The sequence below is a fragment of the Gekko japonicus genome, unplaced genomic scaffold (assembly GCF_001447785.1).
Source record: "Gekko japonicus isolate JY-2015 unplaced genomic scaffold, Gekko_japonicus_V1.1 scaffold187, whole genome shotgun sequence".
Taxonomy (NCBI): Eukaryota; Metazoa; Chordata; class Lepidosauria; order Squamata; family Gekkonidae; genus Gekko; species Gekko japonicus.
In genome coordinates this window covers 173711-197353 of record NW_015174849.1, presented here as the reverse complement: position 1 = coordinate 197353, position 23643 = coordinate 173711, and the positions used below count along the sequence as shown (strand labels likewise).

General features: G+C 40.8%; 1 protein-coding gene across 1 annotated transcript in view; it reads left to right on the top strand.

Moving 5' to 3' along the window:
• The first annotated feature begins 3152 nt into the window (after positions 1–3152).
• The window catches only part of CBLB (Cbl proto-oncogene B, E3 ubiquitin protein ligase), a 91833-nt gene continuing 71342 nt past the window's right edge, over positions 3153–23643 (top strand). Inside the window, exons 1-3 of the mRNA XM_015424529.1 lie at positions 3153–3695; positions 4279–4454; positions 22509–22759. Coding sequence (XP_015280015.1) covers positions 4287–4454; positions 22509–22759 — 419 coding nt within the window. The 5' untranslated portion in view covers positions 3153–3695; positions 4279–4286. The remainder of the gene's footprint in view (positions 3696–4278; positions 4455–22508; positions 22760–23643) is intronic.

Below are 23643 nucleotides of genomic sequence, written 5' to 3'. Positions count from 1 at the left end.
CAGCAGTCTACAGAGAGGTCCTTCAGTAGAGAAAAAAAAGTACGTATGTCTCACTTAATTTTTTACACTACAATCTTCTCCATTAGAATTCCTACAACAAATGTTACATTTCAAACTTTACATCATCAGTATTATAACTGGATTTATGGACGTTAAATACCGTAGCGAAGCACAGGTATCAGGCTAGTCTTCTATATATACAGCACCACTGCAACAGCTATTTTAGGCAAAACTAGATTTGAGTCCAATAACACCCTAGAGGTGAACAAGATTTTCAGGGCATGAGCTTTCAGAGATAAAGTGCCCTTCATTAGGAACTATTTTAGGCAGATTTTTTTGCCGTTCAGGTTAAACTCTCTCTGTCTCTCTCTTTTTAGTTTCAAGTTGTAGTCTGGCTTGAAAGAAAGAACAAAAAAGGGGAAATTCTATGATATCCTGTCTCCTAGAAGCCTAATTGCTACTGAATCCGCTGGTATATTAGCTAGATACACTTGGATTATATCAACATTAGCACAATGAAAAACATAGCCTAAAGAATATCCCAGGAATATTCCCTAAACCAAACACGGTATGCAGTCCTGTGTTTTAAGTCATCCAAGAGTAAATGTGTGCCTCCCCCCAAAAAGCTGAAGGCTGGAAATAGTTTCCTCTAGACAGTAAATGAACGTTTCATAAAAGCACTGAAAACCTTGTATTTTTTTCCTAGGGTGTACACACAGGAAATGAACACATTTTGAAGTGAACTCTGAAAGGGTTCATATTTAGATGCTCTTCCCTGTATTGCCATCCATGTATGGAACTTACGTTTAAAGCAAATACAGGGTTTTTTTTCTGTGAAGCACTAAAGGGACAATGTTCTTTCTAAAGGCCATTTTCACTTGCTGCTTACTCACATTATCAAGTAGGACTCCTATCACAACAAATGTTTCCATTGAGGCACTCAAGATAAACAGAAGTAGAAAATTTTACAGATCTAATGGCACAATCATGAATGTGTTTCAAGGCTTCACTTTCATATTATCCACAGGTTCGATGGATCTGAGCCTTCTGTGAATAGTTTGTGAAACTAGTTTTCACCGCCTTCCCCAGATGTTCCCCTATACTGGCAGCCAAATGTCCTCCAGAACACTGTGTCATGGCGCTAGGGGGAGGGATGTGCAGGAAGGACAGCCTAAAATCCTTCACTGCCCCATGAGCAGATAAAAGGCCTGGCAAGTTTGAACCATGCTAACACAAACGTGTGTGTGTGTGTGTGTGGTGTTGATTTTTGGCATTTTCCTTGTCTGCTGCAGACCTTTACCCCAACCATGGGGCATAGTCATGTAGCCTTATAGGAACTTGTTTCCACAAACTTTGCAGAAGCTTTGAATACAGCCCTGTAATATTAGCTTTATGCTGTTGATATTATATGCTGTGGGACTGACTGATCCAAGGTGGAATGGACATTGTTAGGAAACTAATATATCACCATGTAACCTGAAACTGGCACACAGTGATTACAATATAGGACATTTATCTCTCTTCTTGACGTGAGGAACATAAAGCATACCTGTAGATTGTTTAGTTCACATCGACACTAAGTATACAGTTGAAATCTGATACATGGTCCAAAACACATGACGACCAGAAAAGTGAAAACATTGCACTTCTACACTTAATATGCAGAACTAGGATATGAATTATATAAAATTGGCCTAAACTGAATTAGACTATTGGCCCTGTCTAGCTGTCTACCAATGGCACTCTAGGGTCTTCCAAGTGAACAAACCCATTTAATGGAGACACCAAGTGCTGAATCTGGGATCCTCTGTACGCCAATTACATATCATGGTACTGAGCAGTCCTTCCCAAATTTAGCTTGTAACAAAGATCTATCCCTTATTAGAGTTATGGGTTTCATTATATCTGTAATACATTTCCAGCATTACTCCCTTTCCTCATAAATGTCTTACATTTCATAGTAACAAGTTGTCATGAAAGCTGATTTCCTAATTTATATAATTTGTTATGAAGCAGAATCTTTAAGTTCACACTCTTCTCAAATTATTAGATGACATCCAAATATGAGTGACATGCAACTACAGGATTTGTTCCATCGAGTACAGTAAAGGAGTGCTCGAAATACATATACTGAAAAGTAAGTACAATTGAGCTCACTAGAGCGTAATTCCTCAACGTGTGTAGGGTCATTTGGTATTCAGATACTATGGAACTGTCCTGTTCTAGTAGTAGTTTTTCAGGTACAATCTTATGCATCTTTATCTGAGGGCAAACCTGATTTCACAGTAGGCTTACTTCTGAGTAAAACATGCAGGGATTGCACTTCAGTAAAAGCTGCAGTTCTACATAGACTGATTTGGGAACAAATCCCACTGAAATCAGAGGCACTTACCTAGGGGTAACAGTGGTTACACTGCTAAATACTATTGCAAGGAATTAACTCCCCTTGAACTTGCTTCCGATTAAATATGGACAGGGTAGTGCTGCATCCCCTAGGACATCCCAGCCTTGTTCAGCATATCTCATATTCTCTATTCTATTTACCAAACTCTTGTCTCCAGTTTCCATCTAATCTTCATCCTCCAATCCAACCCTCTCGCTGCCTTCCCCCATCATACCCCTTTACCTCTCTCTGACCGATTCATGAATCACAGCCCGGGGAGGAGAAAAGTGCTCAGCCGGAAGTCTTGCTCTTATTGGCCCGTATCCTTATCAGTCAGAAACGGGAGGACCAACAAACTCCCCCACCCACCCACTTGCAAAAGTTCGGGGGGGGGGGCGCGAGGGGAAAAAGGACCTGTATCCATAGTTTGCCCTTTCGGCTTGTTAGCCGCAGCTGGTCTAGTCCAGCACGTGTCACGTGTCCTCGCAACAGCCCGCCCCCACTCGCGCGCCTACGTTTGAGATTGAACCTAGTACCGTTAGAGGGGGCGGGGAGGGCCGCGCGCTTTGTTCTGTGGGGCGCGCAGTCGCCGTACCGAGTATCAGAGTTCTCGTAGGGCGGTTCGGGACAGCGGGGAGACCGAGCGCGAAGAGCCCGTGGTTCCCCGCCGGTGGAGGAGGCCGGGCTTCGCTGCGGCGAGTCTGGGCCCCGCCCCTCAGGGCCACCCCTCCACGCCCCTCGCTTTCACGCAGCAGAGAGGGCGCGGGGAAGCCGGAGCGCTGAGACGGGCCCGCGGCGGCGAATTTGGCTCCCCATGTTTCCTTGTGCGGCACCGGCGACGGCAACGACACAGGGGAGCGGCGTCCCGTCGCGGCTGGCTTTGCCGTCCTCGTCCCTGGGACCGGAGGCGAGAGAGGGAGAGTGCCGTGTGGGTGGCGGAGGCTGCAGATGCGGGGGACGGGGAGCGCCTCAGGAGCAACCGGAACCAGGAAAACTGCTGGGATTTAACACAGGCGCTGCCGAGGAATGTTGTGTCCCTGAAGGAGAAAGAGGGAGCAGCAGAGGGTGGGGGAAGACTCGGCTGTGTTACTCGCCAAGAGAGACTAACCTCCGGCTCATCCGAAACTGGTCATAGAAGGAAGAAAGGAAGGAAGACCTGCTGCCTGAGGGCTCCTTGGAGACTTGGATCTACCTAAAACCTCGCAACTTTTTTTTTTGAATGCTCCTCCTCTTTGGATTTCATTGCCTTCATATCGTATTTTAAAAACTTTACAGATACCTACGTACAACTATCGCACATAGTGGCTAATTTGTACGTATTTTAAATGTGTCTCTCCAGTGTGTAGATGGCCTAAAATGTTAATTGTGTGTCTTTTTTTTTTTTTTTTTAGGTGGGGCGTTTGTTTAGTAAGGTGGCAGTCTGCTAGCTTCTCTTTAATTCTGTTAGGAAATTTGTGCCCCTTGTGAAGGTGTGTGGACAAATTCATCTCTCTGTGTAAGAGCATGAGCTTAAATATGTGAGAGGCACAGTGGGATAGGGGGTGTAATGATCATTACTATGCATAATGATCACTGATGACTTTAAATTTCTCTTGAGGAAGTTCAGGGGGTGGGTGGGTGAAAAATAGGCTATATCTTTCCACAGATGTGTTAAATTACTGCATTCAGTGATGTTGATTCAAGATTACTTGCTTCTGACTAAAGGTTACCATGGTTGGTTTGTGGTTTATTCTCAAAAGTTAATATGGTTTTCCATTGTGTTGGAGTCTTGCCTTTTGGTGAGTAGATTAAGGCAATGCTACTTTATATCTGTGAGCATATGTGTTTGAATGATAGAACATACCTATTTTGTGATGTTACACATTACTCTTTCTCTTATCAATCTTATAAATTAGGATCCCAGATGGCCAATTCCCTCAACGGCCGGAACCCAGGTGGCCGAGGAGGAAATCCCCGCAAAGGACGTATTCTGGGCTTCATTGATGCTATTCAGGATGCAGTTGGCCCTCCCAAGCAAGCAGCTGCTGATCGCAGGACTGTAGAAAAAACCTGGAAGTTAATGGATAAAGTGGTGAGTGTGTAGGCTATTTCCCTATGAGGAAAGAGTTTAAAAGTGTTTATAAGAGGACAAAGAAATCTGTGTTGTGGTTGGAATGTTGTGCCTTACTTTAGAAAGAACACATGCTTTCAGGTTTGTTGCATATCTCCATATCTATTATTTTCCCTTGGGCTGTTTTCTTTGTAATACTGAAGAAAAATACACTTTTGTCTTAAATGTACTTATTAACTAACAAAGTTCTTCAAATAATAGAGTTCTGTGGAGTCAACAAGCAGCTTGTTTTTTGTGTCCCTAGTATTCATTTGGTTCCACACTGGGTAACATCACAGTTCTTTTTTTCTTTTTTTACACAAGAAACTTCAGTGAAGGTTATCAAGCTGTGAAGCGTTCTTATGTTAATCATATGCCTGTGGTTCAGTTTGCAAGTTGGGGAATGGAAAAATATCTGATTCTTTTAGATGAATTAGCAGAATTTATGTCCCTTGCTTTCATTTTTAATGGTCTTAAAATACATTTTGTAACTTCTTGGTCAGCAGTTCTTGGAATGTTATATATCCTGCAGGTAAAGGATGCCATGTAGTGTTACAGATGATCTTTCAGAATACCTGAATCAGAATCTCTGGGTAATCTTATACAAGTTTATATATTTTTTCTCACTACAGAAAAATGTGGTTCATTACAGTGTGTCTTTTTAAACTAAATGAACAATGTTCATAAAGTCACTACTTAGTGACTCTTTTTTAGTCCTTTAAAACTAAACCAATACATTTTTCTTGCATTAAATTTTTAAGCAAATCATAAATGTTTGTTATATGATAGGTACGTTTCACTTTTCACCTAAACTGTGAAGGATGCATGTAAATCTAAGGCACAGTTTGACAACTCCCAGGTGCCAGGTCACCATAGCGCCTAGAATTTTCATTATAGCATCTAGTATTTTCAGCAAAGCTTTTATCCTCACATCAGTGCATGAAGTTCTTAATACCTCACTGGTGGCGAATCCATTATTCAATTAAAATTGAGTGTTATAAAGCAAAAATGGAATTATGAAAAAATTGGGATAAGTTAGGCTATGGTTAGAGTTAGGTTTTTGTTGTAGTAAAGACAACTGAGGTTTACTGTATTTCTGTACTTAAAAACTTTTATAATAGCTTCAATAAGATGTTAGGATTAGGTATTGGGGTAGCAATAATGAGAAAATTTGGTTATTAAAGTGCAAAATGCTTAGGTGTTTGCCTCCTAACTTTTTGGGCTAACTCCTTGTTCCAAAGAAAATTTATCAAGCCCTGATCTAAGGAATGCTAATACAAATAAGTAGATGGAACTCCTGTTTTAGAATGTCTGTAATATACATATATAATCTCTGTACTGTTTTTGTATGGCTATATACGTTTTGTTGCAGTTGTTTTAATAGTTTAACTTAGTAGATCTTTTAGGTTTCTACTATGAAGCTTTAACTTCAGAAAGGTGTTGTCGGGTACGAAAGTTCTCCATTTGATACCTTGCATCTCTTTAATTCAGGCCCTAATTGTTTTTGCAGCACTTGAGAGGATTTGGATAAACAGTGATTATTGATATTGTTGGTATTTTAACAATAACACAGTGTCCTGTATGACTTATGCTTGTATCTATTTATCCTTAAATATGATCGATTCTGTTGTTATTGATGACGCCATGATTTTCTTATAGTTACAGGACAAACAGTAAAAAACACAGAATGCATAAACTGAGAACTGAAAAAAGTAGAACTGTTATATTTGGATGACTATAAAGTCATCTAGGTGAGCTCTTGGTGTTACCTGAGATACAGGGTGGATTTACTTGGAACCAGAGATTGGATCCCAAATGGTTGTGGTCATGTCTAGTGAAGTACTGCAGCATCAAGACCATGACATAGTGTTATGCTGTGTATATTATTATTGGTTTCAAAGGGGCGGATATTTTCCCTGTAATTCATTTTTTACCCAGAAAATGAATTTTTAAAATTTGTTTAAAATTGCCATTCTCATTAGTGTCTCCAAGTGAGTTTAAAGACATAAGATTAGTCCTTTAATTCTTTCTAGTAAATTCAGGTTTCATTTTTAAACCGGGCTAATAAAGGGCTGCGGTGGCTCACAGGTTAAGATGCTGAGTTGCAGACTGGAAGGTCTGTAGTTTGGCTGTTCAAGGCCCTAGTGCCACATGATGGAGTGAGCTCTGATCTCTGGCTCAACTCCGCCAGCCTATCAGTTCGAAAGCAAGAAATTTTAAGTAGATAAATAGGTACTGCTTTGGTGGGAAGGTAACAGCATTCCGTGCGCCTCGGCATTTAGTCATGCTGGCCTCATGACCACGGAAACATCTTTGGACAGCGCTGGTTCTTCAGCTTGGAAACGGAGATGAGCACCGCCCCCTAGAGTTGGATTTGACTAGCTTTTGAGGAAGGGAAACTTTTACCTTTGATAAAGTTTACTGCAGTTGAAAATAATGTAAAGACCCAAAGTTTTTTTTTTTTAAAAAAATCTATTTTCCCTTTGCATCCTGCTATGTCTCAAGTCTTTCCTGTAAAAAATGATCTTTAGCATTGCCCATTGGAAATTTTTCTTCCTTCTGCTCCAGAATCCAGCACTGTCTTTTATCCCCTACAGCTTTATTGTATCAATCTTGGTAACAAATTAGAGTTGTCAGGTTCCTTTTGGCAGCCAGTGGGGGATGGGGAGTGGGCTTACCGGGAGCAGGGAGTGTCATCCAACATTTCAGTGACTTCCATTGTGGCCCAGAAGTGACAGAAGCACGTTGAGATGACACACTGTTTTTTGGGCAAAAACTGTATCGTAGAATTAGTTTCTACCATAGAGTTTTTGCCCAAAAATCTGCGTCACTTCTGGGTCACATTGAGGTCACATAGGCCCATTGCTAAAATGTTGGGCGTTCCTCCCTTTTTTTGCAGTGAGTCCCCACCACTGGCCAGCTGATCGGTGGCAGAGAGGTGGGACCTGGGAGTGGGGGACATCCCTATAACAAATCAATTCTAATCATATTTAGTTGATTTCAGCAACATTATTTCTAAGTAAGTTTTGCTAGGATTGTATCTAGTATATTGAAAGCTTCTGGTTATGTCTTTGTTCTGCTTGTTTAGCGAACTATTGGTGCAGTTATGGAATCATTAACATATCTAATTGTCAACATGGCCAAATCTGTGAAAACTGAAATCTGGAAATTGGACCCATGGACAACCGAGACAGGTCTTTCTACAGAATCTGCACCCCCTCCCCAATAATACAAGCAGTGCGTGTACTTTTACCTCAGTGGCCATTGTGGAGGTTGCAAGGAAACCACAAAAGTATTGCTGTCTTCAAGCTAGGGGTTCTTTCAGGGCTGTTCTGGCTTTTGAGGGAAGACTCAACCAGGCCAGGCATGCAGACACCACAGGCAACTTGCTATGTGTGATACGCATGACTCACCCAGGCATGACTGGTTGCTACTGTTCAATAGCAGCCATCCCACAAATAACAGTTGTAGTGTAGTGGTTAGAGCTTCAGACTAGGATCTGGGAAACCCAGGCTTGAGTCCCTGCACTACTGTGGAGGCTCATTCAGTGATCTTGGGCCAGTCACTCACTCTCAGCCTAATCTACTTGACAAGGTTGTTGTGAAGATAGAGTGGAGGAGAGGAGAATGATGTAAGCAGCTTTCGAATCTCCATTGGGAGAAAGGTGGGGTATAATTAAGTAAATAATAAATGTAGAAGATGTGGGGCAGAGAAAAGAAATGTTGGTATGTGGGAAGGGAAGGAGGGAGCAAGGAAATATGAGGATATGGGGGCTGCAGGAGGAGAAAGAAGAAATAGTGGGGAAAAGATGCAGGGGAAATTGAGGTTGTCTTGCAGGTTCTCCACAGTGTAACTGGACCTGGCCTGCCAGAACTGTGCAACTGGGACTGATCCAGTGGCTGGCACTGTACAGCTTGACCAGACTTTTCTTGGGGAGAGGCTGCCAGAGGGAGAGAGGGAGGCAGATAAAAGGTAGGTTGGCTGGTGGATGGGAAGGAGGAAGTGAAGCAGGACAAGGGGAGGGGTTTTGGGGGGTTTCGAGGAAAGAGAAAATAATGGAGGAGGGGAAAATGACATGCCTCCCGCAAAGTCCTTGTGGGCCCCATCTTTGTAAAATCATTTGTAGTGATGCCCTGAGGCAGCAGTTGCTGTCCTGTCCCAAAGTCTGATTAATTGTCACCTCATATCTTTGGTAGCCATCCTTGTAGGTCTACTCAGAAGTACATTAAATTTTGTTTAGTTGGTTACAGCATAGGATAGTGTTCCTAGAATTGCAGCCCTAATATGCATGATCAGTATTAATACATTGTGGATTTTAGTATGACTCTGAACAGTGAAGTTTCAATCCAAATTAGCAGTGCAGAAAGGATCTGTGTTGCTTCAGCCCCTTCTGTTTATACAATATAAAATGGACAGGTGCACTGCTTGACTTGGCTGGAGTACCATAATAACAGTAGAGAAGAGGTATGTAAAACTGTTTGAACTGGAACACTAGAAGCTGTCATGTGTTTTCATAATGTAGAGATACTCTTTGTGTGTGTTTAGGTCTGGGTTTTGGACTTGTATACTTGTCAGAACTGTTTTTAAAATTAGTTGGTTATGTCAATTTACAATTTAGCCGAGAGAGCTTATATTTATTTATTTTACAAATTTGTCTCCTGCCTTCCCATATGCCTTCCGGTCATATTAAGTGTGATAGAATTTGCATTATTAATTTCAGCAGTATAAGCATTTGGAAAAAGGTATTTATCCAGTAGTACTTCTGAAGAAAGACTGTTGATTCCCAACAAATTTATGAATACAATCTTTTGAGATTTCTTTCTTTCTTTTTCTTTTTTTTTTGCTCCCCAATGGGGAATTTTTAATTGCATTTTTATTAAAACTACAAACTATAACATAAATAAGGGAGGGGACTACATTTAGGGGATAAAGAAAAAATACCCACTACTGACTAAAAACCCAAGAGAGGAGATCTTCTAATCATCTTAAATACACATCTAGTCTTAATCATATTAATCTCATTACAAACTGAGTCACATATTCTATTAACTTGTCCCACATCTTAAATTTAACTGATATAAGGAAATACCCCAAAGCATCTCAATTCAAAATTTTTCAAAGGCACAATTCAGAGTCCTTCAGCCTTCACTTCTTGTCCAGTCTCTTCTGCAACTTTATAAGGACTTTTAGGAGCTGCTGCCTCTTTCTCTGACAGAGAGTCCTCTCCGGAAGAACCCGAGTCCAGCTCGCCACTGGACTTGCTGTCCCCTTCTTTTTCTTCCTCCTCTGGCCCTCCCAGCTGGACTCTTAAAAATTCTCTCGCTTTCAGAACAGAGTCAATCTTTTCTTTTTTATCCTTAATTTTGAAGGTGACGCATTCTGGAATTAGCCATCTATGTCCAATTGAATTTATTTGAAGAAAAAGAACAAGGTCTTTATATTTCTTTCTCCACTGTCTTATATCAAATGGAATATCCTTCAGTACTCTGATAACAGTCTCCCCAGCTCTCAGGGGTGCTATATTGGGGGGGGAAATCATTTCCTTCAGATTCTTTCCCTTAGTCTCTGGCATGTCAAAGTGAAGGATCGTATTAGCCTTTTCCATTTGTAATTGTAGCAACTGCTCTTCTGTAGAAACTTGCTTCTTTTCCAGTTTTTTACCCTGTTTCCCGAAAATAAGACCTACCCCAAAAATAAGCCCTAGCAGGATTTCTATGCATTTGTAGTATAAGCCCTAGTGTGTCTTCTTGAGAAAAAATAAATATAAGACAGTGTCTTATTTTCGGGGAAATACGGAACTTTCTTCTTCACCTTTTAGGTTGTGGCGTCCACTTCTTTCACCTTATTTGTTTGATTCATCATTTTCACTTATCTGATTTTGTTGAGTGGTGATACACTGGGTCATTGATGTCATCTGCTCTTTGAGATTATTCATTTGGTCCAGCAGGTGGCGTATGGAGTCTGCCAAAGTCTTTGACGGCTCATTGGCTCCTTCCGGTTTTGGGCTCTCAGTTACTTTCGATTTCAGATGTTTCTCTTTCTCTGTCCTCTTCCCCGCCATCTTTTTCGCTTTGTTTACGTTCGTAAACTTTTTGAAAGTCTCTGAATATGCGCTTAAATGCTCGCACTCGCCTTGGTAAGTACTCCTTAGCAGTTTTAACTGTTTATACTTCCGCTCCCCTCCTCAATCACTCTAAAGTCTATGCGCTTGGGAGGTGTCCCTCCCCCACTCGCCTTATCTTCTGTTCCGTGGGGTGGGGAGCTTCTTTTATTTTTAATCAATGCTTAAACAACTCACGTTCATAATCGGTCCGCGGACCTCATTTACACTCCATTTCTAACGCTCGATCTCCTGTGCTTGCCCCGGTCAGCGTCACTTAGTCCATTCGGTCTCTCAGCACGAAGAACCGTCAGAGCGGAGAGGTGCCTCAATTCTCCGGCTTTACGCCGTCGAAGAGGCAACCTCTCAAAAGCTCCATGGCCAGGGTCCCTTCAATCAGGTCCCTGGGGGAGTAGTGAGCCTGCACCCCCCCTCCTTCAGCTGGAGCGCAGCTTCACCCCCGGGGGGTCTGGGAGGTGAGTCTGCTAGCATGCCGCCATCAACCAGAAGACCCAATCTTTTGAGATTACCTCTGTAATTGTGGTATAAGATGCTTCTGTATAATTTGCACATATATTTGCCCATATAATGAAAGAAAAGTATCTTAATCTTATGATTTGGAATTATGTTTTATCATTGCCTGATTTCAGTCTCATAACTTTTTTCCAAGAGCATGGAGCTTTATAGATTACTTTAGAAACTCTGAATGGTACACCTATCCTTGTACATTTTGTGGAATAAGTGTCCTTAGTTTGAATTTTAATACATCCTATATAAACTTCTGTCAGTTAATCACATTTTATTTCTAGATTAAATTAGCCTATACCAGGCAGGGAGATGTCATGATCGGAGATGCCATCACTTGCTCCTGGAATTGAGCATTTGATACTTGTACTGGATGTATTTAACAGGTCAAACAGTATCTAGGTCAAAGCTTCATAAGGGGTAGAAGTCAATTTTCTAGCTAAAATAAATATGTAGATTTCTAAATGCTTCTAGAAATCTGTTAAGTCTGTGTTTATTTAAATCTGTTGTAGGGTTTGGATTCTTTGCTTCAGGCAGTCAGATTTGCAAAAGATATTTATGAAAACCAGTGCCAGGGATGACTTCTCAGGATGATTAGGGCAATGCTTTAGGGACTTAATTATAAATGGGTGTGACAGAGTATTTTAGGAAACCGCCATAGTTACCAATTATGTGACAGCTAAATTGGGAAATTCAAAGGAAGCAAACTATTATTGAAAGCTCTGAAGTTACTCAGAACAGAATGAAGAAGTCTTCCATATGCTTCATGCGTAGATGACATCTCCTTCCCGTTGCTTCTCTATAGAGAGGTATTGACCCATTTTAGAGGTTTAATTCTTCATGGCACAGGTGAAATGACTAAGAGGTAAGAGTAAGAACAAGAAAGCTTCACCCCCGTGTCTAGTTGTGGAGACTGAGTTAGTGTACAATTCCATACAGGGAGATAAATTTACCTTTATTGGTAAATTATAGCTGTACTTGGTTTAGTTATGCTACTTACACTTAACTGCATTAGAACTAAGCAAACAACCCAAGGGAAGCATGAGATAAAAAGTTTAAAGCTTTCCATTTTATAACCATACTCTTCAAAATAAATTCTTGGAATTGTGCTTTTTTTTTTTTGCATCAGAGTTAATGTTCTGTGGCGTGTTCTGTTATAATACTCAAGCCTTTCTGCATGCTATATGATTAGCCTCAAAGACCGTTACTGTTAAGTTCAACTTTCCAAGTGTATTACCTTGGAAACAGTGCTAGTATTGATACTTGAAGATAGTGGACAGATGCTTGCTTTCATTACTGTTCTTATACCAACATTGCAGTATTTCTGTGTTGCTGGATTTTGCTTATGTCATTTATTTGTGTGAAGAAAATTGTGTATCATGGAACAAACAGAATACATACTTATAGAAAATAAGTTACATTTTAGTGAAATCTCCATTTTCCTGGAGATTACTAAGGACAGTTATTCCACCATCATACAATTGTAGCACCTTATGAACTGTTTTATGATTTTAATTAGTTTTACTGTTTTAATATTGTATGATACTATTGGGTATGTAAGCTGCCCTGAGACTGCTTTGGTGGGGAGGGTGGGGTATAAATAAAATAAAGAAATAAATAATATTTTAAAATATAATTATTTTTAATCTTTCTAATGAGTGTTTTGGTACTATTTGCCAGGTACTTACAATTTGGATTTTGTAATTGGTTTTCCATGAGAATGCCTCAGTATACTTCATGCTTACTTCAGTAATGAGGTAAAAAGGTAAAGGTTCCCTTGCTTGAAAGCCAGTCGAGTCCGACTCTAGGGTTGCGGTGCTCATCTCCGTTTCCAAGCCGAAGAGCCAGCGCTGTCCGAAGACATTTCCATGGTCATGTGGCCGGCATGACTAAACACCAAGGCGCACGGAACGCTGTTACCTTCCCACTGAAGTGGTACCTATTTACTTGCAATTTCTTGCTTTCGAACTGCTAGGTTGGCAGGAAGTTATGAGGTACAGAAGGAATATCTCTAAGGAAGTTCAAGACATCTGTTGATGCATTATAACCTTAGTGAAGGTTGGTCCATTTGTGACCTGAACTGGATCTATAGATTCGTTGGTAGACAAATTATTGTTGTTCCTCAGTGAGAATTGTTTTTTCCCTTGACGAGGATTCAAAATTTGTAACTAGAGAGAAGACATTGGATTGGATCCGACACAAAGCTTTGACTTGTACTAGAGCTCTTGAATAAGTGGAAATACAGGGAAAAGACCACAGTAGCTCCTTGCATGGAGTCAAATCTATTGAATCCCCACTTCTGCAAGGTCTTCTACAGAGAGGAAAGTGCTAGGTGGTTGCATGAGATCTTGTGCAAGTACAGCTGTGCTAGGTCCATTTATGTTTCTTGTGCATTGCTGGATCCAAGCCATTGGACTATAAAGGGAATTTAGAAGAATATCATGATTAGGAGTAGACCACTTAACACTATCTTTTCTAAGGGATGTTCTTTCTAAGGGTTAGCTGTCATGCAAGAGAGGGAGTTGTTTTTTGAGCAGTGAGAATATTCAAATAATTGGTATACCTTTCATGAACATAGTAGATAAATGAAATGGAAAGCATGTTGTTAATTAGGTCTCCTTAAGTTGGATGCCTCTGCTACTGTGGGTTCCTGTCATCTCAGTGGAATACACAACTGCCAGTAGGAAGACATAGATTCTAAAATGTAACTGATACTAATTAAAGGGTTCATTGGAAAGCACTATTGTGAGCTATGAAAGCAACTTGCGTTATACAGCATAAGTGGTAGAAAGCATGGATATAGAAATGCAAGAAAAAGTACATGGCTACAGCAAATAATACAGGATGCATTAAAAATAGTTCATAAACAAATAAGATACACATCTACAGTAAATTCTACAGCAGACCCAGCAGAGGACACACGAGATAGAAAAATCACATGCTATTAAGCATTCTGAACGATGTAGAAGGTAGATCGAGGTGGGCAGCCGTGTTGGTCTGAAGCAATAGAACAAAGTTAAGATTCCAGTGGCACCTTTAAGACCAACAAATTTTTATTCAAGGTGTGAGCTTTCATGTGCACGCACACTTCGTCAGATGATGAAATGGAATTACATATCATAGTTGTTTATATAGGGGTGACTTGTTAAATTAGCATGCAAAATAGTAAAGATATTTTTAACAGATCCAAAGAGTGACAAGCTTGGTTTCTGGATGTCATCTGTTTGGGTTCAACTGTGGTGGTGGTGGGGAACAACATAGGTAATATGTCACAACTGGGAATTGATGTGCCCTAAGTTGTAAGACTCTCATCCTTAGACCCCGTCCATATCCTCTCTAGCATGGAGGTGAAAACGTAGACGGTAAACACTTGAAAGTGTGTTAATGGTACTGTCAGGACTTCGAGTTAGAATCCAGACCAAAAGCCAACTGGGTCTTCCGTTTCTCTGATATACACATGTGTCAAAGGCACTAAGCACTGCAAATATACTTGGGGGGAAAGGTTACAAACATGAAAGCAAGGTTAATGCATGATAGTTACTCTAAATATTAAAATACTAACTGCTTCCCTACCAACCTCCTCCTCTTCTAGTTACATTTCAGTTCACCAGCAAACAAAAGCAGTTTCATAGCTACCTATGAAGACTGGACTGTCACAAGCTGTGACGTCCTCCTTATTGGGGAGAACTGATTTCCCTTTAAAAGTGTTCTTTATTTTATTCTACTATGTATATACGGCTGCCACCAGGAAATTTAAGGCTTTCCAAACCTTTATACTTTTACTTCTGCTCTTGCTGGTTAGGTAGACCGAGTACAAGGCTTATGAGGAACTATGTGGTCTTGAAGAAGTATTTCTTTCAGAGCTGGTATATTTGAATAAAAGAGGATTTATTGAAATAATTAATAAATAAAAGGGTTGAACAAGGTATCTAGTAATGTGTAATAAATGAACCATTGCTTGGTGTATCACACACAACAATATGCTCCCTTACTGACAGGGATCTTTCAGGTAACTTTGTAACACTTTAACTCAAGATCATATATTTTCACTCTTTCTCTCCAGTTTATCAGGACATACAGTCTTCTCTCAACCACTCTAGTCCACTTACCACCGCCATGCAACCAAACTTTTAAAGAGACACACACACACATAAAACAAGGAATCATTACACAAGCTCATGGGCCTCTCAACTTTCAGACTCCTGAAGGTTTTAGGTGAAGGGGGAGGGCAGGTTGGGGTTGGCCTTCAAGGGCCTTACATCTCACCAAGACATCTGCAAAACAGGTGGACCTTAATGGTCTGACTTCCTCCTGGACTTTTCTACCTTTTCCTTGGTCAGGGACAGTACATTGGTGGTACCCCACACCATAGAGGTAGTGACTGAGGCACATACTTAATTTTTACCTGATTTGCTATTTACTTCAGCCCCAAGAAAACAAACATCTCTATACCCATAAAATGTTCCTTTATCTCCAAAATAATAATCCAGCCAGAGTGCTTTTTATTGGTCATTAGACTATTCTTCTGTTAGTAAGAGTTGCAGGTGTAAACTTGTATTGTGGGGACTTTTTGCTTTCTCAGCAACAGCAGAGCATTTAGGGGACTTCAAATAAGGGCTTTGTTGCTGGAGTCTGAGGTAGGACACCCTGTGAAGTATGGCTGTGCAGTACTGTTATGTACTGGATCCAGGCTTGTACAATCTGGTACCATATAATGATGGTTTCTGACACATCAGGAGCCTGCAAACGTCTCTTGGCACCTCAGCAACTACTTACCTAACTCATTTGCTGCTGGTAATGCAGCGTATTACAGTTGATGTACTAGCTTTTGGGCTCCTTCAACTGAATCCATGGAATCTCCTTAAACCAAAATAAGATCAAAAGTCCAGCAATCCATGCTTCTCCCCACATCAGATGTACTATAGGGCCAAATACAGATGGGGTCATTTGAAGGTCTTCTGTTGTAAAAATGTGGCTGAAAGTTTTATCGATATTAAGAGGTGCTTTCATGTGTTTATAGCTATTCGTGATTAGAGTTTCTCATGGAATGTGAAACAATGGTCCAGTGTTGTATTATAGCAGTCTTAGCAAAAGTCACAGTCAATGTTACCTCTAAGCTGTAGAGTGTTGTGAGCAAAAATTCTACTTTTTGAGATACTGGCATTAAAGTTGTTAGTGAGCTATTTGGCTACTGCATAAATTAGTTTGCTCTGGAGCCATCCTTCCTCAGCTAAGACAGAAATGTGTGAGCTGGAGGCTAAAAAACTGTGAGCTAGCTCACACTAACTCAGCTTAGATGGAACACTGGTCACAGTTACAGATGGCAAATTACACAGAGTAGAGGTGCAATCCCCCTTTTCTTCCCCAAGGGAGCTTTAACTGGACCAGTTCAGGTCTGAAAACCCTGCTGGATTAGCATATGTCAGATAAAAACACCATGCTGTATGCATTTAGAAGTTACACATTTGAAAAAAGTTGATACAGTCATCTTACTTGAAGTAGTTTCTTTAGTACTTTATGTAATGCAAATCTATTTGAAATAATAATATTTAGATTATACAGATTGGCCTGAAAACATAGTCTTTGAAAAGTTACTTGAGTATTGTGTTATTATTATTTCTTAATAAAAAAGGAGATTTTCTGGATTTTGTTAAAAAAACTATTTTATGCTCTAGCAACAATTCCTTGGGGACTGTTAATTGCTATTTATGCAGGGTACTCCATGAAAGCACAATTTCTGGGCACAATTGAAAAGGACCTTACCTTTTAAGGTCCTAAGTAGCTTGGAGCTTGGGGACTTGAATATTCCCGCTTCTCAACACCTGCTGTCTCTTCTGCAGAAATGAGGCATGCGTCAACCAGAGACGGGATTTTTCAGTGATGGCATCTCTGGGAATGTCCTCCCCCTGAGGCTCACCTGGAGTTTACCTTACTTTCTTTTAGGTACGAAATACTTACTTTTTAAACTAAGGGGCTCTATCACTTTCTTAACCGTTCCATGGTTTGCTTGAAGCTTGAGGTCCATTTTACTCCTCAATATTTGGTTTATGCTGGCTTGTTTTTATTGGCTTGTTTTGGTTTTGTTTTATTATGAACTTTCTTAAACAGGCCTTTGGAGAGGAAGCATACAATTTTTCTGACAAAAATACCTATTCAGACTTTGACTTTTTTAAGATGAAGAAGTTTCGGAGCTTGTTGTAGAACCTACATTTATTACTGTTGCTGAACACAGCAAGGCAGTATTATGGGTGCAAGAATGTTCAGGGTAATCTTTGGGTTGTGCATGTTCTTCTGAGGTCAACAGAATAGTCTGTGTTTGAAATGTTCTAGGCTAGCTGTAATTCCTGTTAGTTCCTGTTTCACACCTGATTGGCTCTAATGTAACTATTTACTTAAACCAACATCAGTCAGTTTTCTTTGTTATTTCATAGAGATCCAGATGGGCAAGAGGAGCATCACTGTAGTATGCCTAACTTGCATAGTTTATTATACCAAGTGTTCTCTGAGAGTGCATTTCCTCTGAAATCTGTAGAAATTGCTGTTCACTTCCTAGTGGGTAAAATATGCGCTTCTGTCTGTGCATATTTTTGAACTGATGACTTTGGTGTTTTCAGACTTGATTTAAGTTAGTGCTTTTTAGAATATATTTAAGGGCTTGAATCCAATGCTTACCGTATATACTCGAGTATAAGCCGACTTTTTCAGCACATTTTTTGTGCTGAAAAAGCACCCCCTCGGCTTATACTCGAGTGAGGAAAAAAATGACCCCAGAAGGGGAGAGGAAGGCGGCGAGGAGGTAGAGGGCGCCATGGGGGTGGGCTCCTCTTCCTTCTCCTCCTCCTCGTCACGGTGCCCCTGTGTTCTTGCGCGGTGCCGCCGCTCTGCAGACAGAAAGCAGCCGCTCTGCTCTCCTAGCGCTCAACTTCTTCCAGCCCTTCTTCGGAGCGGAAAGAGGATGCGAGCGGGGAGGGGAGGGCTCCAATGCCACTCGCAGGAGCTCCCTCTGCGCCAAGCCCCCGCCCGCCCTTCTTCTCCCCGCCTCTTGAATCGGGACTGGCTGTTCCGGGCGGGGCGGTTAGAATTCCTTGGCCCCGGAGAGCTTCGGCGCACGCGCACATCCCTCCTCCCACCCTCTTCTCCTCTGCCGCCGCGTGGGGAAAGGCGGCCACTGCCAAAGCCCCAGCAGCAGCACCCAGGAAAAGACGTGTCCCCTGATGGAGGTGCTGCTGCCGCCCGGCACAGATGAATGGCCCTCGGAGGGGGCGACGGACGGCGCTTTCTCTCTCTATCTGTGGGGGCTTGGCTGTCTGCAGGGGAGACAGGACTTGCCAGCTTGCCGGGTTGGTGAGGGAAGGGGGCCACCATGTCAGGCCGACGGCCAGGGAGTGTTTCCATCCGATCCGATTTCGCATCCGATCCGATTTCGCATTTCCCACCCTAGGCTTATACTCGAGTCAATACTTTTTCCCAGTTTTTTGTGGTAAAATTAGGAGTCTCGGCTTATACTCGGGTCGGCTTATACTCGAGTATATACAGTACTTGGTCAAAGATCTTGTTTCTAGGTATAAGACTGTGCATTATAGCTATATAACGTACAGGTACAGTGTCTTTGGCCTTGGTAATCACCTGTACCATGCTCAAGATTTCCCCCCTTATAATCTTGTTGCAATTATAAAAGCATTTATCATTAGCTTTATGGCACTGGCTGTTTAATTTCATTCATAATTTAGAATGAAATAGTAAAAGTTCATATATGGTATTGTTATTGTGAAAATGTATTTTCAATCTGAAGCATGTTTCTGTAATACCTAATGAAGATTTTGTTGAATGATAGACCAACATTTTTAATGTAAATTTGTGTCGTTAGATCATCCTGATTTTAGGAGCCCTACTACAAGTACATTTGTAGAAGCTTTCTTTTAATCCTTGCTCTTTTCTTAAGAACCTCCATTAAAAATGAGCATAGAATTTCTCTGATAAATGGGACTGGAATTTAGTACTCAGATTGAAGAAGAATACATTCATGTATCTGTAGCAAAAGTCATTATTATGAAATCAGCCTTCATAGCTGTGCTACTCATTTTAGACTTTTTAAAATTGGCATCAGTGTGCTTTGCAATAACTGAGGCATAATAAACCGTGGTAACCACAGAATAGTTCTGTAACCACTTTATGACTGTGTTGGCTTACAAATATTGTTCAAAAAGCCTCTAAAAGAGGAACTGAATTCTGTGTTTCTATTCCATCTATAAAGAGTCATTAACAAATTTAAGCATCTCATGTATCTTCAGGAACGACAGGGAAGACTTGGCTAGTGAGGGTCTGTGGCTGCCTACTCTGGATTGTGTCCAGCTTACTCCAGTGCACTTCGTAAATAGTTTGGGGTTTGGCTGGATGCCTTGCTTACCTTGGACAAACAGGTGTCCTTGGTACTGAAAAAGCCTTTTTTCTATCTCTGCCAGGCCCATCAGCTGTCCCCTTACTTATCTAAGCCTGATCTTACCACAGTGATTAATGCAATTGTCACCTGCAGACTACTGCAATTCTCTCTATGCAGGACTGCCCTTGAAGGCGGTTTGGAAACTTCGAGTTGTTCAGAATGCAGCTGCCAGGCTGTTGATTGATTCACCATAGCTTGCACACACTGTCCGTTTTGTGGCAACTGCACTGGCTTCCAATTGGTTTCTGAGTCAAATTCAAGGTGCTGGAATTAACCTTTAAAACACAGTCTTGGACTGTTATATCTAAAGGACCATGTCTTCCGCTATGATTTCAGTGTTGTCTGCTGCACATGGGTTTTTTGTGGTGTCTGGCTCTCGATTTGCCCATATGAGTGTGACAAGGGTGAGGGCCTTTTCCATCATTGCCCTGACCCGGGGGAATGGTTTTTCTGAGGAGACTCATGCCCTGTGGGACCTGTCTGCATTCTGCAGGGCATATAAAACAGAATTATTCCACCAGGCATTACACTAGTGTAATTTTGGTGAACTCTACCATCAGCACCGTTGATTTTTATGCCAAAAGCATTAGTTTTCTGTGTGTTGAATTTTTAATTGGATTTTTAAAATTCATTTATTAAATTTGATTTTAAACTGCTCTCCCTTGGAAAAACTGGGCACAGGCTGTGTACAACATAATATCATATAAACAGCATTAAAAACAAATTAAAACCTATTAAACACAGCAGTAACCAAAAGATGGCATTAAATTTTTTTCTTAATGGTGCCACTAGCCTCATGGGGAGGCAAGGTGTGGGAGTGCCAGGAAGATGGCGGCATTGCTGTCTACAACCAAATGCCTGGCGGAACAGCTCTGCCTTACAGGCCCTGCAGAATTGTATCAGGTTCTACAGAGCATGGATGTTATTCAGCAGAGAGTTCCACCGGGTTGGAGCCAGGGTGGAAAACATCCTGGCTCTGGTTGAGGACCAGAGTAATTTAGTATTATGGTTTTATTATTGTTATTGTATTGCTATGTTGTTAGCCGCCTTGAGCCCCATTTTGGGAGAGGGACAAGATAAAAATCAAACTAAATAAATAAATAAGGTGTCAAAGGCTTTCACGGCCGGAGTTCATTACTTGTTGTAGATTTTCCGGGCTATCTGGCTGTGATCTTGGCATTGTAGTATCTGACATTTCGCCAGCAGCTGTGACTGGCATCTTCAGAGGCATAACACAGAAAGAGGGAGTACTGTCTGTGTCAATGTGAGAAGAAAAATGGTGGGCAGGTAATTTAGGAAGGTGGGGTAGGGCTAAGTCATTATCTTGTAGGAGTTTCCCAGGCTGTGACATGCTAATGGAGGGGCTTTCCTGAGGAGGTTCTTTTGCAGATGATTGGCTGTTGAAATTCTAATCTTATCTGTAGTGCTGTTGTAAGATGTAGAGCATTTTATGTTTTTTCAGGACTGGAAACCATGCCCCGTTTATTTTTATTTTTAAACTTTCTTCTCTGTAGGGCATGGTACAGTGCCAAGACCATGACCACACAGCCCGGAAAATCTACAACAACTAAATAAAATAAGTTTTTTTTTACTGTTTTCTTAATTTGTATTTAATTGTATAATAATAAAGTTGGTGATTTTTGCTTTCCTGGATTTCGTGGAGTTGCATTCTTCTTGTTAAGCCTGTTTGGTGTAGTGGTTAAAGTGTGCGGACACTAATCTGGGAGAACCGGGTTTGTTTCCCCAATCCTTCACTTTCAGCTGCTGGGTGACCTTGGGCAAGCCATAGTTCTGACAAGAGCTGTTCTTGAAAGGTCAGCTGGAAAGAGCTCTCTCAGCCCCACCTACCTCACAGGGTGTCTGTTGTGGGGAGGGGAAGGGAAAGGAGTTTGTAAGCCACTCTGAGACTCCAAGTAGATGGGTATAAATACAATCTCTTCCTCCTCTTAAAAAATAACTTATTTAGCTTATATTTTAATGTTCTGAATGTTTAATGGTTGGTAACTTCAGGATAATTTTTTATTTTTATGTTTTGTTGCTTGAATAAATGACTTTTGGCATTGCTTTTCTTATACCTGCCAATCTGTGGTACTAAAGTCTTTGTTCTAGCTGCTTATAAGATTGTTCTTATAACTTCAGTTAAAACAGTAGACTTTGATGTAAAGTGATGATTGCTTCTTGACAAAGCAGTGGCCAACTGTGACTAATAACCAAGGAAACTGATATGCAACTAGGTATATTGCTGTTAGGGTTGATTCATGATTACTGGTTTTCCTTTTTGACTGCCCCCATCATTTTGAAGACTTGTGTTTGCTGCATTTTTTCATTTTCCCCACACAAATGTGAGAAATTGAAATGGGAGCCAAACTTTTCAATTCAAATTGTTTCAGCTTTGTGAATTTAGCCTCTTACTAATTACATCTATTGTAAGTTTGTTGCTGACTCTAATCTCAAAGTGCAACTAATATGTATTTAAATTTTTACATTATAGCTTAAAGGTTTTAAATGATTTTAGAAAGTTGTATTTATTATGTTCTCATTCTGTGCCATAAATCTGTACAGGTATTTCATTATGAATGGCTTTGCTGGGGACACTGTAGCTGTACAATAATTTTATGACATAGGAAAATCATTCACCTGCAGTCCTCCTTTTTTTTTTTTTTTTTGCATTTTGTGTGCGCGCATGTATGTGTGCCCATTCCTGGAAGTCATGGCAACCTCTGGCGACTCCTACTGGGGCACAGAGGACATTCAGAGAAGTAGCTTGATACAGTTCCTCTGGCCTCCCGGCCTTGGTATTCTCTGGAGGTCTCCCATTCAAATACTTGCCAGGGTTGTCCCTGCTTAACTTCCGAGATCTGATGAGACTGGGCTTGCCTGGGTTATCCTGTTCAGGGCACCTGTAATCCTTTTGGTATGTAGTACAATTTTGTCTTATGTGATTTTTATGCAAATGATTCTTTGCTTCTAGGTAAGACTTTGTCAGAACCCTAAACTTCAGTTGAAAAACAGCCCACCTTACATACTTGACATTTTGCCGGACACCTATCAACATTTGCGGCTTATATTGAACAAGTATGATGATAACCAGAAACTTGCACAGCTCAGTGAAAATGAGTATTTTAAAATCTACATTGACAGTCTCATGAAAAAATCAAAACGGGCTATAAGACTTTTTAAAGAGGGGAAAGAGCGAATGTATGAGGAGCAATCGCAGGACAGGTAAGAGAACATTTTAATATTTGAACAATTAAGTCACAGCTTTGTTTTGTATTGTAGTTTGCTACAAAGAAATATTAAAAAGCTATGTAATATCATTTTTATTAGAACCAAGCAAAATAATACAGAACAGTGTGAAAGAACTCTTTATCAGGCTGGATATTGGGTGAGGGGAGGTAATAAACTAAATAGTTTATCACATTATCCCTGTCCTTCCTCTAAGGTATACATGCTTGTTCCATCTCCATTTTATCTTCACAATAGCCATATGAGGTAGGTTAGGCTGAAAGGGAGTGTCTGATCCAAGATTACCCATCAAGCTTCATGGAGGAGTGAAGACTTGAACTCAGATGTCCCTAATTGTAGTCCTAAATCCCGCTGACTCTCATTTTATTATGTCAGGTGTATTTGGATAGTTGAACTATTTAGAGATATGTATTCTTAATATACAGTGACCTGCAGGTCAGTTAGTAATCGACTCTAAATGTATTTGACTTTTGAAGCAATTATTTCTTTCCTAAAACATCAATTAACCTGTAGGTGGTGTTTGAATTGCTTCTGTTGGAGGCTTGTTTGCCACACCTTCCTATTGACTGGCATTTACAAATGTGCTCAAGTGAATCAGACGTGTTTCATTCAGCATTATGTAAAACTAGGGAGCAAAGCCCATTGTGGATGAAGACAATGGGCCCTAGAAAGGTAGGGTGGGTGGGTGGTAGATAGGTAGATGGATAGATAGAGGGGTTTAAAGAAAGAGAGGAAGGAAGGAAGAAAGAAGGGGTCGGGGGGGGGAGAGACATAGACAGACAGTCAGTAAGCCAGACAGACAGGGAGGGAGGGAGGGGAAGAAGTCCAAGCAATGGGGATGAAGGGAGAAAGTGAGAGAG